This window comes from Homalodisca vitripennis, chromosome 2, assembly GCF_021130785.1.
Source record: "Homalodisca vitripennis isolate AUS2020 chromosome 2, UT_GWSS_2.1, whole genome shotgun sequence".
Taxonomy (NCBI): Eukaryota; Metazoa; Arthropoda; class Insecta; order Hemiptera; family Cicadellidae; genus Homalodisca; species Homalodisca vitripennis.
In genome coordinates, this window is record NC_060208.1 from 48420152 (window position 1) to 48434245 (window position 14094).

Sequence of the window (14094 nt, forward strand, 5' to 3'; positions counted from 1 at the left end):
TAATGTATATTAGTCATTGAACTGTTGAATGTAATCTAATCTGACACAAATCAAACAGCATTGTTTGGTTTTTCTTCTTTAACTCTTTGCACTCGAAAGGCCAGCAGCACTGGCCACACCAAGGCTGTAGACAACTCGCAACTCGTATGGCCAGTACAGATGGCCACGCTACTTTCATTGACAACTTGGCGGCCATATTTGTTGTTTGACTCCCCAGATCGAAATAATTTTTCAATTTCCTCCGTGTTATTTGCATAAAAATTTAAAACGTTTAAAGAAAAAATTTAAAATAAATTAAAATTTATTTTTAAAGAATTTTTTAAATACAAAGATAAACATACAATGGGAAATTCAACTCTTATATGTACATTGTTAACAAATATAATGTAACTAAAATGTTATAAAGTAGGCTTTACAGTGTTATGTTATACTCAAACATGAACTATTTTACATTTTTCTCAGTCTTTACATTTTTTTTACGGAATAAAGCTTTTAAAAACACATACCTATATGTAGTCAAGAATAGTAAGCACATCTTCTAGTCAAGTTTTTTAGGTTTCTATCCCTTCTATCACTTCAGTGTACAGGCTCAATATGCATAATTCGTCTTATTTGCACAGTAAATGTTTAGTGAAGATGTATAGGCTGATATAAAATTTATGCTTTAATTAAAAATTACTTTAAAATAAATCTGCTTGATAGGTTTTAGCACTCATTCTTTATAAAACAAATAGAATATTAGAAAATAATTGCTATGTTTAGTGGCCAGTGGTACTGGCCTTACGAGCTATGGATGTATTATATCTTGGCCAGTACAGCTGGACACAACTGCCAAGATAACATTACAGCAAAAATTAATCAGCGCTTCTGACAAAATGGCATCAGCCAGTAGAGCTTCAAGGACAAATTATAAATACTGCCTTCGAGTGCATAGAGTTAATTATTGGTGTTTGTCCATATTTAACAAAACTTTGGCTCTCTGTATCTCATATAGCATAATCAAAAATTATTCAAGAATAAAAATGTCTAGAATAATGTCAAGAATAAAAATTGATGTTTTTACCTGAATTCATCATAGAAAATAAGATAATCTGTAATACAAATATAAGTTCGCCATACTGGAAAATAGCAGCCATTTAAAAAATGTCAGCAAAAGTCAAAACTCTTTATTTACATGATCTTTAAGATCAGCAGTGATCAATGATAAGTGATCAGTAGTTGCGTCAATTTACATAATAATACATTTCGTATACATAGACAACAAGAATCAAAAAGTTGTACACTAAGGGTTGTTCTGTGGTCTCCATTCAAAGAACTCAGTGACGGAGTAGAATGGGTTGTCTTGCAGCCAGGCTCGCAGATCTTTTCTAAACCACTGTCGGTCTATCCTCTTGAGGGCTTCTGGTAGTGAATTCCAGATCTTCACACCGATGTAGCTTGGTTTCTTTTCCGTTGAGGCGTGGGTGTGTACTGGAAGGCAGTAGTTAGTAGCATGTCTTGTATTGTACTGGTGAATTTGTACTCCACTTCTCACTGTTGATGGCATTTTGATGTGAGCGTAGGAGACTAATTCTAGGATATAGAGGTTGATTACTGTCATAATTTTGAGTTCCCGGAAGGCTTCTCTGCAGGATGCTCTCGGTTCCAAACCTTTAAGGCTTCTAACTGCTTGTTTTTGTTGCACAAGTACTCGCTGCAAATTTCCCATTGTGGTTCCTCCCCACACTGCAATCCCATAGCGAAGATGAGACTCAAACAGTGCGTGGTAAGCTATTTTTGCGCTATCGATGTCACTGGTGTTCTTAATTCTTCGTATTACGTAGAGTCCTGTGCTTAATCTACGGCAGAGAGTATCCACATGAGGTCTCCAGGATAGCTTGTCGTCCAGAGTAACTCCTAGGTATCGACAAGAAGAAATTTCTTCAAGGTCGGGTAGTCCTGATACATCCTGTTTTTGTCGTCCCAGTATTAGTTGCTGTGTCTTAGTTTCGTTAACAACCAGGTCGTTATTGTGACAGTACTGTATTGCCATGTTTAAGGCCACAAAGCTGTCTATATCCAAATGTTCTGGTCTGGGTCTTCCAAGTAGCAGTACAGTGTCATCAGCATACATGAGTATATCACTGTATTGTTGAATGAATTGTGGGAAGTCGTTAGTAAAGAGGATAAAGAGTATTGGGCCTAAAACAGAGCCTTGGGGGACTCCTCGGGTTATTGGTTTTGCATCAGAATTTACTATATTTGTTCTTCCATTTTGTACATGTTTTATTGCAACTTTTTGTATCCTTTCAGTCAGGTAGCTTGTGAACCATGACTTGGAAGAGCCTTGAATTCCAAGGGTAGTAAGCTTTGTACGAAGATGTTCATGATCCAGGCAGTCAAAGGCTCTGCTGTAGTCCAGTAGTATTGCTGTAGCGGTGTTTCCTTCTTCAGTTTGGTCAAGTAGGAACTCAACCAGATTAATGAGGGCGGTAGTTGTGGATTTTCCTGTGAGAAAGCCATGTTGATTGGGTGTTAAAAGTTGAAATGTGTTGAGGTGATCAAAAAGTCGTGTTAAAACTATTTTTTCTATTATTTTTGAAAAGGTTGGAATAAGAGAAATGGGGCGGTAATTAGCTGCTTCAGTTGTTGTTCCTTTTTTGAATTTTGGGTACACTTTGGTCATTTTTAGGGCAGAAGGAAAGACTCCTGTTCTAAATGACTTGTTGACAATATCTACCAGAGGGTTGCTCAGTTCATTCTCACACAACTTCAAAAGTTTTTATGAAATGTCATCATATCCGGCTGAGTTCTTTGTCTTCAATGACCTTATGGTGTTAATCATTTCATCCCAGTTTGTTTCTGTTAGGATTAAATGCGGCACATTTCTGTTAAATATTGGCTGGGTTATTTGTTTTCGTGAAATTCCGCTACTTTTTATAGTTTCTTCTGCGATAGATGTAAAATACTGATTGAAGTGGTCTGCAATTTCTTTGGGGTTTGTAGTTTCTTCTCCGTTAATTTTGAGTCTTGTTAGCGAGTTAGCTTCCTCAGCTGTCTTGCGTTCAGTGTTTATTACATTCCAAATGGCTTTAGATTTGTTGTCCGCTTCCAAGACAACTTCTAGCATTTGTCTGTTTCCTCAGCTCTCTAAGTTGTAAGTCATATTCTTTTTTTAATTTTGAGGCATATCTTTTATGCTCCTCCCTACCACTTGCGTGGTAGGCATTTTGAGCAGCCAGAAATTGCTGTTTTAATTGAAGTGTATTGGGGTCGTTGCTTAAAAGTATTTAAGCATACTTTTAAACTTTTCAAAAAACAAGTGTAGGTTCTCATTTAAAATTTCCGTCAGACGTATGATTTATGAGATTTCAACAGATGCATAATTACAAAACATTTACCTAACATTATCAAACATGACCCAAGTATTAAAACATTCTAGACTTGTTTTCTATCCAAAATTACCATAAAATGTAAGGTATACTATACGAAAAAATGAAATTGATCACCATATTTTAAAATGGTGGCCATTTATATATTGTATCTCCGTATTATCAAACCTATTCAAAAATAAGGGAAGATCTTCCATTTAAAGTTTGTTGTCAGATTTATTGTTTACCAGATCACAATGGTGGCACATTTCAAACTCTACCCTATATTATATTGTGTAAGTACAAATAATATAGACCAAATAGTATTGTGTAATATAGTCCAACATTATTCTAATCAACAGATTGTTTGGACTTTATAAAAGGCTCAATTTTTTATTCACTCCATGCCAGAATATAAAAATAGATAATAATATCAGCTAACATGTAACTGATGGATAAGCATGCCTGTACTCTATCACACAGAAGATGAGCTTAATAGAATATTCTGCGACTTCTAATCCCACCAACATGACATCATTCCACCATTACAGGTCATCTCTGCAGATGAAAACAAACATTTTCCAAACACTCAAATTTAGTTCATATTTATCCTTTTTTTTAAATGACAAGTTATTTGTGTAATATTTTTATTGACAACATAATAATTAACAGAAATTATTTATATATTTTATAACTAAAGGATTAATAAAATATGACTTCTCATAGTTTATCCTAAAAGTCATCATCGCTCTGCTCGCTCGCTTTGATGACAGAGGGATCAAGTAGCTCTAAATCATCTTCACTGGCTAAAAGTTGGGAGTTGTCATCATCATCAAGAAGCAGATCAGAATCATCATCATCAAGACTATCATCTTCATCTACATTCATTCCGCCGTACACTCTTCGAGCTCCTAGGCAAATTAGAAACAATTGGAAGTCAAAAACCACTTAGCATAAAAGTATTTAACATCCTCCTCTAAACTAATAATAAAACTAACGAATGTGAAGATAAAACTCCAAAGTTCCCTTAGTATTAGCTCTTCTTCATAGTCATGCAAACAAGAGTTTTAAGACACAAATAATGAACAAAACAATAAAATCAAGTTATGTACTGCAATTCAATAAATCTATTATTTGCTCTTAACAATTTGAATTATACAAAAATTCACACATCATAAGAGCAAATTTTTAAGCCTAATTTTGATTCCTTCCTTTTTTACGACTATGAGAAATACTGTATCATGAAAATATAAGAAAAAAACCAAAATTATGATATTCCTTCAAATAAAATTAATAAAATACCTTTCACATACTTTAGCAATAATCACACCCCTTTATAAGTTTGAAATATTTCTAATTTCATATACTCAAGATCAGTGGCACCTAAATTTTACACCATCTTCTAGAATGTGTGTGCACACTGTTTCAATATCTTGAATACACCAAAAAGTGTTTTTTGACCTGATTAGCAGGAGGGAGAATATCTTTTACTTGTCCTGTACAGTACATGCCATATGCAATAATTTATGGAATAATTATAATTAATTCTAAATTTATGGAAGTAATAATTTACACTTCTTATTGACATCAAGATTACTGTCTAAAGTTAGCAAAGCCATCCTAAGATGACATCAGTGACAGTTTAGATGACCAGTTGGCTCAAATCTGGCAGAACTGCCTCCTTTTATAAATTGTTTCATGCAATAAGAAACCCACCTGTAGTTCCAGTAGATGTCCTCACCCTTGACACTTTGGCCACACTAGAGGGTTTGGCTGATGGCTCCAGTCTGGTTTGTAAAGAGGAAGGTGTTTGCGGATCATACAGGGAACTTGGCTCAAAAGCATCATCCAGCAACTTCAAGGCTTCTTCCTGTCGCATCTTCTCTAGCATTTTTCGTGTTTCTGCCTGTCGGCAGGCATATACAAATATTAGTCACATCAAGAAGTGTTTAACACTGTACACAAATAAATAACGAGATCCAGATTGTACTTAAATACAATATTAGAGATACTCCACAAGTATCTATGTTGTAGCCAGTAATGTTTATTATATTTAATCACGCAAAGGTTCCTAGGGCACAATGTTATGTTGTATAACTGTGTCCCACAACGTAGTGAACAGTTTGCATGGACAAAGGTCATAGCCACAAAACATTTTGGATGGGTTAGATTGTCAGGTGTGAAACCTTGGTTTTAAGAAACCACAGCTTAACATCAACATTACTATGTTAAGGTCATGGGCTTGCAATGGACAAAATTATTTTGCAAACGTTAAAACCCACCTGTATAAATAATATCATACATTATATTAAAACTTATGTTCTTTATAATATAACCAAATATTTAATTACATTAATTAGCTGTGGTATATAAAATCTTTGTTTTGAAATAAGTTTTCATTTGTAAATATTATTTTTTTAACAAAAATACTATTTCCCAATATAATGTAATAGTTTATTTCTTACTTTTTTGTTTATTTCTCCTATTACTCTTTGAATTAATCTGATTCCATTCATTTGAAAATTCTGCTAACAATATTCAGTTTACATAATATTTTGTAAATGAAAGTAATACAAATTGTTGGTTACTGTTTTACTGGTTTTAGAGTCATTACAGGCTTGAAATTTTACAAAAATGCCAAAACTCTCTGGAGCTCACTGTTTTAAGGCTTAATATAGTTTTTTAAGTTTTACTCTAGCAGTGAAATAGGCTCAAATAGTTTGGAAATAACAACAACCTGAACAATCACATTGGCAATTAATGTTTACCTGTCTCATCTCAATTCTCTCATGTTCTGCAAGCTCTGCATCCTCCAGCTGTTGTTCAAGATAAGCAACGCAGCGGAATCGTGCAATGTAGTCCTGGTACAATCTCCGCAGATCTACCTCTAACCGTTCAAACTCTTCCAAGAAAGCTGGTCTAAGGAGTACAAAAATTAATTATTCACTTGACTCTGATCTTTCTTATATTTTTGTTAAGCAGCCTGCATGAAAATAATTCTGGTCGCTAGTGCGTTTAATTACCCCTCTAGACCGTGCACACAACAATGTTGCCAATTTCATGTGTATTGAAAATTATAGTTCCATATCAACATCTGTTGCAATAGCCAAACATCATGCTGTTACTGTAAAGAAATACAAGTTCATTTTATTTTTTTCACCTCTTAGCAGACAACATGTGAATTAAGGAGACAGAATGTGAACATAGCCACATCACAACAGGAACAGCTTGTGGTTAGTAGCAATAAGTGTCAAATATCACACCGGCTCAAATATCATCAGAATATTTAAGTTTGGGCTGCCCTAATGAACAGAGTACCTACTTCTAGATTGCTAGGTCATAACTCCAATTTCTTTATAAGAATTTCCAATAAACATGAGTTTTAGAGGCCTTTACAAAGGTACCAGAGATAAACAAAAAGCACAGACCTGACCTTCCTCAATGTTTGAAGTCTCTTATTGTTTCGCTCCAAATCCTGCTGCCGTTTCTCTATCTTGTTATCTAAACTGCTCTCAGTGGCAGAGATGTTCTCTATTGCAGTTTTTGTAGTGGCCACACTGCTCTTAGCTCCTTCCACCGCCTCCTTGAGTCCCTCTTCCACGGCCGACAACTCCAGCTGAGCACTTACACTTGCTAAGCGCTCTTCCTGCAAATGGCAATTAGTTTTTTATTAGTCCACCTCAATGAACATGTTAGGTATTTTGAATTGTTTCTAACCATTGTTATTCATAAAAGATACGTAAGTTTCTTACGTAGTTTAGTGAAATTACTTTGTTTGTGATGTGTTCACTAAACCCATTAAAGGAAGACTGAACATACTATAATAACATAAGAAAATTATAATTTATAGCCAAGACTTGTCAGAAGTTATCTAGAAAAATAAAATCACAAAACACAAATCAAATGTATACTCACTCTAAGTTGAGCCTCTTTACCAAGCAGTTGATAGAGTGAAGCTCCCTTGGCTGTAATCCTCGATGCCAACTCTCTCGTCAGCTTCAGGTCTGCCAACTGATCAGAGGGAAATCTGGATGAAATGACGCAGTAAAATTAAATGATTTTTTACTAACAATTAACAGCCATTTTATCACTTTACTATTTTATTTTGTCACTTTAGTAATCACTTTTCTATGGCATTTTAACCCTTGAACTGGCATACTCATGATATCAGGTGTTTTAGTCATAGTGTAAATGGCAGCACCTAATATTAAGAATTTTAACATGTGTTACATTTTTTATCAGTCCATAAAATACAGTCACAATACAGTCAAATAGTATCAGTTTTGATATTGTTCTAAAAAGGAATATTCAATTTACAGAGACGATAAGCTTCCTAAATTTATGTATTCATTGATAATTTAAGCATTTCCTAAAATTTCAATAATTTTATTTAAGTGATTCCTAAATTGATTTATTTAAGTACTCCAATGCAATTTCTAAATGATTTGTAATACTTATATTTTGGTTACATTCTCCCATGTATTGCATCAGCTATGTGAGTTATGATTAGTCACCTGGTTCTCTCAACTGTTGTTATTTCACCAATCAGAAAATGTTTTACTTATTTGTATGTGTTGTTGTTATTTATATATCTCTCATATTGTTTGCAATAGGTTAAAATTTTTAGTGAGTTACACAATGGATCATTATCCAAGGCCACTCAAGTGCTCAATCCCCATGATGACATAAGTTGATCATAAATATTGTCTAAATAGATTATTATGTGTTAATAACTTTTATTTGTGAACATATATAGCCCAACAAGTTAATCGATATGAGTTTTTTATTACAAATTTAGACAATCAAAGTAGTCTTTGAAGTTTTTACTTTTTAAAAGTAAGGATGTTATATTGTTTTTTTTTTTCACTAACTGTAAAACATTTTATAACTGTTTTTATTATTATTTTTTATAGTTTTTACAATCTTGTATATTGTGAAATTCTGTATAATTTTACAATTTGATAAGCATTATTGTAAAAAGGTTTCAGTGTTTTAAAAAATAATTCACACTTTCATTATCCTTTTCTAAACGAGTTAAATTTTATGATTAGTTCTACTGTTAATAACTAACATTCTCTTTATATATTATAACTACCTATCATTACTCATAGGGCTGGAAAAATTTAATTTTTGTCTGTCTGCACTATCGTGATAGACTATATCTATCAGAAGCAAACTAACATAGACTATAAATTCTGATGAAGCTTCATTTCTATATGAGGAACAATCCATGGGATTTAGCTGAACATTATCAAATATTTTTACATATGTTTTTCGGGTAACTATGATGGCAATGAGAAAATAGCAGAATAGATAAATTTTTAAATAAACTCAGTATTGCATAAGAGATGTTAACATACACCACATATTAACACATGTAGCCTAATTATCCCAACACGTCAAACAGCATTTTGTGGAGGTTGATGTAGATTTTTATTAATTAAGTACTGATATGAAATGTCATTCAATGAATGAAAATGTGAATGTATCATATGGCAAGAGATCTTGAGATAGATTTCATCTGTAGACTTGAAATTTTGCATGAAAGTTCATTTCTAGATACATAAGAACGAATTCTATGATATTGTATATGCAACCATGGAATTTGGCCGAGCGTTGTTGAAGCCTCTCATTCAGTAGGCTGGCACAATTTCTCTTTTGTTTACAAGGGATATAAAAATTTCTTTGCCATTATAATTAATTGTCTGACGTTCTATCTGTCAATAGTTAAATGAGCTATAAACTTGAAATTTTGGGTTGAACCTCAGCAAAGCCTGTAACACTACACATGGTGCCTACTTTATCTATAAAGTACTCATCAACTATCATTCCATCTCTATTAGTCCAATACTGAGGAAAATGTTAAAAAACTTAATTTGCATGATTTATGAGTTTCCTCAAAAACAACTCTTAAAACAAATTATTATCTTTACAGATAATTTATTGTTACAACTGTGCCCAAATTAGTTCTCGATGATTGAGAAATAATAGACAATACACAATATGCTTTATTAACAATATCATCAAGACATGTTACAGAGTCAACATTTTTTTACAAGATGTAACACAGAGGGATGTAACATGTTCTGTATGTTTCTCAAAAGACATACAAGCAGTTTAGCAACAGTTTGAATCATATAGTATTCAAAGTCAACCTCACAAATGGATTTTCTCCTATCCGTTTAAAGATAAAAATGAGCGTATTAACATTACTGATGTAATTTTTATGTGTTTACTATCTGCTGTAGCCATTGGTACCCCAGGTGGTACTTTCCCCTCATCAACATACCAATTTTTAATGCAATTATCATTGCTTTATTATCTCTCCTAGCACCACCTTTCATCCTGGTCTAAATTCATCAATCTATATTAGAAAGATGATTCAGTACAAAAGTACCAAATGATGACTTTTAGTAAATCCATATATCTCTCGAAGTGAACTATGAGGCAGAATGGTGTATGAATATATTTCCATCCTCATTACCTCAAATCTTACCAAGACATATTCAAGGAGCTGAATTACATCAGAATATAAGTACTACGGGACGTGTTGACATAAACAAAAGATGTAGATATAGCATTTTGTTATAATGGTATGATATTTAGAAACATAATATTAAAACTCATACTCCTCATGATAAAAACTAAGTACAACTGACCCTGGAAGAGATGTCAAGAGCAGATGAAGTCATGATATCCTGTTGTTCAGGAACACTCCTGTTAATTTTGAGTGCATCATACAGCAGGCTGGATATTTTGAGCAGTTCCTTCACTGCATATCCATCTGCTTGGTACAACCACTTGGTATTTAGCTTTATGTTGGCATTGATTGCCTGAAAATAGACAATTAGCTGATGTATATTCATGTGAAACAACCTTTCATTCTAATAATTTCATACAAGAGAATTATCCACAAATATTACTGTGACTATCATAGATTTTAATATGAAAGGCTACTGTTATACAGTATATCAGTGAAGAGATACCACAGAGTAACAGGCTGAGCATTCAGACTTTTTGCTCATTACTTACAGTAATTAAATTTCTTTAGTTAACATGTACGATCCTAGAGTTTATCCAGGCTGACTATGACTACCAATCCAATATTTGTATTGTGTGCCACTAGGAAACCAAAGAGTTGAACACTTTACTTCAGGAATTTAGTTACCAATGAATTATTTTAGAAAAGTGCTGTCATAACCCTTTAACTCTTAAACAATCCAGCCAGTCTAGAGCCCTCAGCTCTACTTTTCTTGTAAACATGTTTTCTGAAATACAGTTAGTAATAGATTACTTTTGCCATGTTTTAAAATAATCTATTGATGGTTCACTGCATTCTACTGGTGATTTCCTATAATGGTCCAACCATTTCTCAGTCTGGTGTGTTACAGCCTGTTAGACTTATCAGTTTACTCATTAAAACCACAAGATCACTAGTGGCGGATCCAGGGAAGGGGCCATGGCCCCTTCTGAGATAAAACAAAAACTTATGAAAAAAGCAAAAAATCTTAACTAATAAATAAGACATTGAGTATAGTAAGTTTCTTTCTAAAATTTTAACTTTTAAATTCTTTAATTTTGTTGTATTGAAATGCAAAATTTCCTGTTACAGTACAAATTATGGAAAACTAAAACCAAGGTGATCTCTTCTAAAAATCAGCACTAGATCCTCCCTTAAGCCAGTTTCCCACATTTTTACCTTATATATATATATATATATATATATATATATATATATATATATATATATATATATATATATACATATATTAACTAGGTAAAAAGCTTACAGGATAGTGAAGTAAATCAAGAATACCCTGGCATGTTTATTATTATTTATACAATTTTCTGAGAATATTTACAAAAACACAGTTTTTTCTAGTTGTAATCTTAGATTCCATCAACATTGTCCCATGCTGGGGGAGATTGCCTTGTTGAGGCGCACCATAGCCTTGGTGTTACACAATGTGTTAACATATCTACAGCACTTGAGAGCAAAAACATCCTAAACCTCAACTGTATGTAACTTTCTCACTCGTTTCACAACTGGATGTTCACTTTTCATTAAAATACAGTATTTTAAATTTTGTCGATAAAACCAAAATATTAAAAATCTTGAGAGACAATAAGGTACAAAATAGTATGTAGTATACAAGGAAATTAAACGCGTTGTAATAATGTGTTTTGACGTTTCACCAATCGTTTTTAAGGATGCCATCACAAAAAGACATGTATTATTTGAAAATCTGTGTATGTGGTTTATATGTTTTTTATCAATTAAATAACAGATAAAATGCTATGGTTTTAGAATTTTCATTTTAAATATTTTCCTTATATCTCAGATTACTCAAAATTGCAAAGAATATTGTTAATACAATCTATTAAATTTAAAATTATCTCCATTTCAAAACATTAGTTTCATTAACACCAAAATAATTATTCAACAAACAAAACTAATGTGAAAACGTAGGCTATGCAAATTAGCCTAGTTGAGGATAATAATTCACTTGCTATGTAATTAAGTAAATAAAACAGGCTCATATTTTAAGTCATGATCACAGTGGGGCATTGCACAGTTTCTAAGAACCATACCCCACACTTGTATTTGGAAAATTGTTAGAAATTATTGTTTAATCTAAATGCAAGGTCTACTTATCCTGAAGTAAAGTGATATTTCATTTTGAACCTACCATAAACTGAGCAACAGATCGCACCAACATCACACGGTCCTGTTCTGTGGTAAAGTCTGTGTGGATATCTGCGTTTGGCTCAAATCTGCGTGTCAACCATAACAGAACCTCTGCCACCAAAGGAAAGTTGGGAGTGCGGAAGTTCTCCATGGAGATGAGCCGATTGTAGCCAAGTGCTCTCATCATCTCGGTGAAATCTGCATCAGGAATAATAAGAATCACTCTCATTCTGTAAATCAGCCATAAAGGAATTTCTGATACTAGAGGAAAATTGAGGGTGCAGAAGTACTCCATGGAGATGATGTGATTGTAGTAAATAGCTCTGATCATATTAGATATTAATATTGTACAATTACATTAAAAACACCCTGAAATATGTGTGTCATACAGAACTGCTGTCACAATATAAATTTGAAAAGGCTATAGGTAGTTTTTTTTATATATGAGTTTGTCATCTTACCTCTCTAAACCAGCACGGATTCATGAAACATAGTGTCACAAATTTATTGCTATTTTTAGCAGCACCATATGTTGAGCAATGGTTTCAGGTTGCTATCTACCTCAGGTGGGTACCAAAAGCCATTTGGTAAGCTCCCCCATCACCTCTGTTTATTTTTAAAGTTTCTGCTTTTATAATTTTCTTTTCACCTCACTAGATTACATTCTCAGATTTACAGGTGTATCAAATTATGTATACTGTAATTTGATATAATGAAGGCTATTCTAAGTTTTATTGCATCCTTTCCCGAAGTTTGATGTCTAGCTTGATTGTAATGTTCACAGATCTCTCTGACTGCCAGAGTAAACTAAACAGATCACTAATATAATAGGAGCGTCTTTATATTGGCTATTTTTCTTTTACATACTTAACTTAGTTAAGTAAATTGAGGGTGAACATAATATTTTTACACATACTGCCATTAGTGTTTTAAGTATAATAACGTTATAAGTAAACCCACAAAATGTTTGTGTTCTTATTTAGTAAAATCAAGTAGAATGTAACATTTAGTGCATCGGTTGGCCTAAAACACTATTATGACAATAAGGAGTTTGAGTTACACTTCTAGGAGTTAAAAATTGTGACACCTTCATGAATGGTAAACCAATCCTGCTAACCAGGCACTTAAATACAGTTATTAAATGTATGTTATAATAAAAATCTAAATAAAATCTGTTTTGTTTGAGAAGATTTTTAATCTGTTACTTCCTTTAGCTCCATATAAGTGTTCAATACTTACTTCTCAAATCTCGATATGACATGGCAAATGATCACATTCGTTTTATTTCGACCTAATTAAAAGAATGACGACGTAATTCCCAAATAATGATCATTTTTACTCTAACTCTGTGTAGGCCTACTACTGTTAGTAAACTGTTCTGTTGTGACTTTCAGTGATGGTTACTATAGCAACAGCAACACAACTTTTATTTTGTTTTTGTCAAATTTTAAACAGCTTTATTTTAAACATTATGCTGCAATATACACTTTTGTATTTGCTCGTGTCTATGGTATTCTATATAATACTGGTACACTGAAAAAACATTGTAGGCACATCAAGATACAGTATTATAAGAAACCATTTTTTTATATAATTTTAACAGTCAGAACATCGTATATCAAGAGAATGTATTCATTTTCAGCAAAGATTGAATTGAGTGATTTTTGTAGTGTATTATTGAATTTTATCTAAGAACATAGTTTAAATCAATATTATTAATGAATCGTAAATAGTAAATATTAAATTAATATTTTATTTTGAAATCATGTTTAACACAGAAAATACCTCAAGACCCTCAAATTCATTAAAACATTTTATACTCTTAAAGATAAGACACAATGCATCACTAATCATTATCAACCATTATAATTTCACTATAAATATCCTGATTTGTTAAAAAAATCAATTTACTAGTCTAAACTGTGATATGCGCAGTTTCATTGTGACATAATGTTTTATTTTGTCATACGAACACTTTAGTTTTCTATAAACGCAAATTAAATATCAAAAGAATAAATAAGCAATTGTTACTATATTATAGTAGCAACTACTTCA

At 32.6% G+C, this 14094-nt stretch overlaps 1 protein-coding gene across 1 annotated transcript; it reads right to left on the reverse strand.

Annotated features, from left to right (window-relative positions):
* Nucleotides 1-2331: 2331 nt before the first annotated feature.
* Nucleotides 2332-13594, reverse strand: LOC124353917 (clusterin-associated protein 1). The gene is made up of 8 exons (XM_046803973.1): nucleotides 13279-13594; nucleotides 12041-12237; nucleotides 10010-10183; nucleotides 7266-7361; nucleotides 6779-6996; nucleotides 6119-6269; nucleotides 5067-5256; nucleotides 2332-4261 (listed from the first exon to the last, which is right to left on the reverse strand). Exons 1-8 carry the CDS (start codon nucleotides 13298-13300, stop codon nucleotides 4083-4085), a joined length of 1227 nt encoding a protein of 408 aa, XP_046659929.1. The 5' UTR covers nucleotides 13301-13594; the 3' UTR covers nucleotides 2332-4082.
* Nucleotides 13595-14094: the final 500 nt, after the last annotated feature.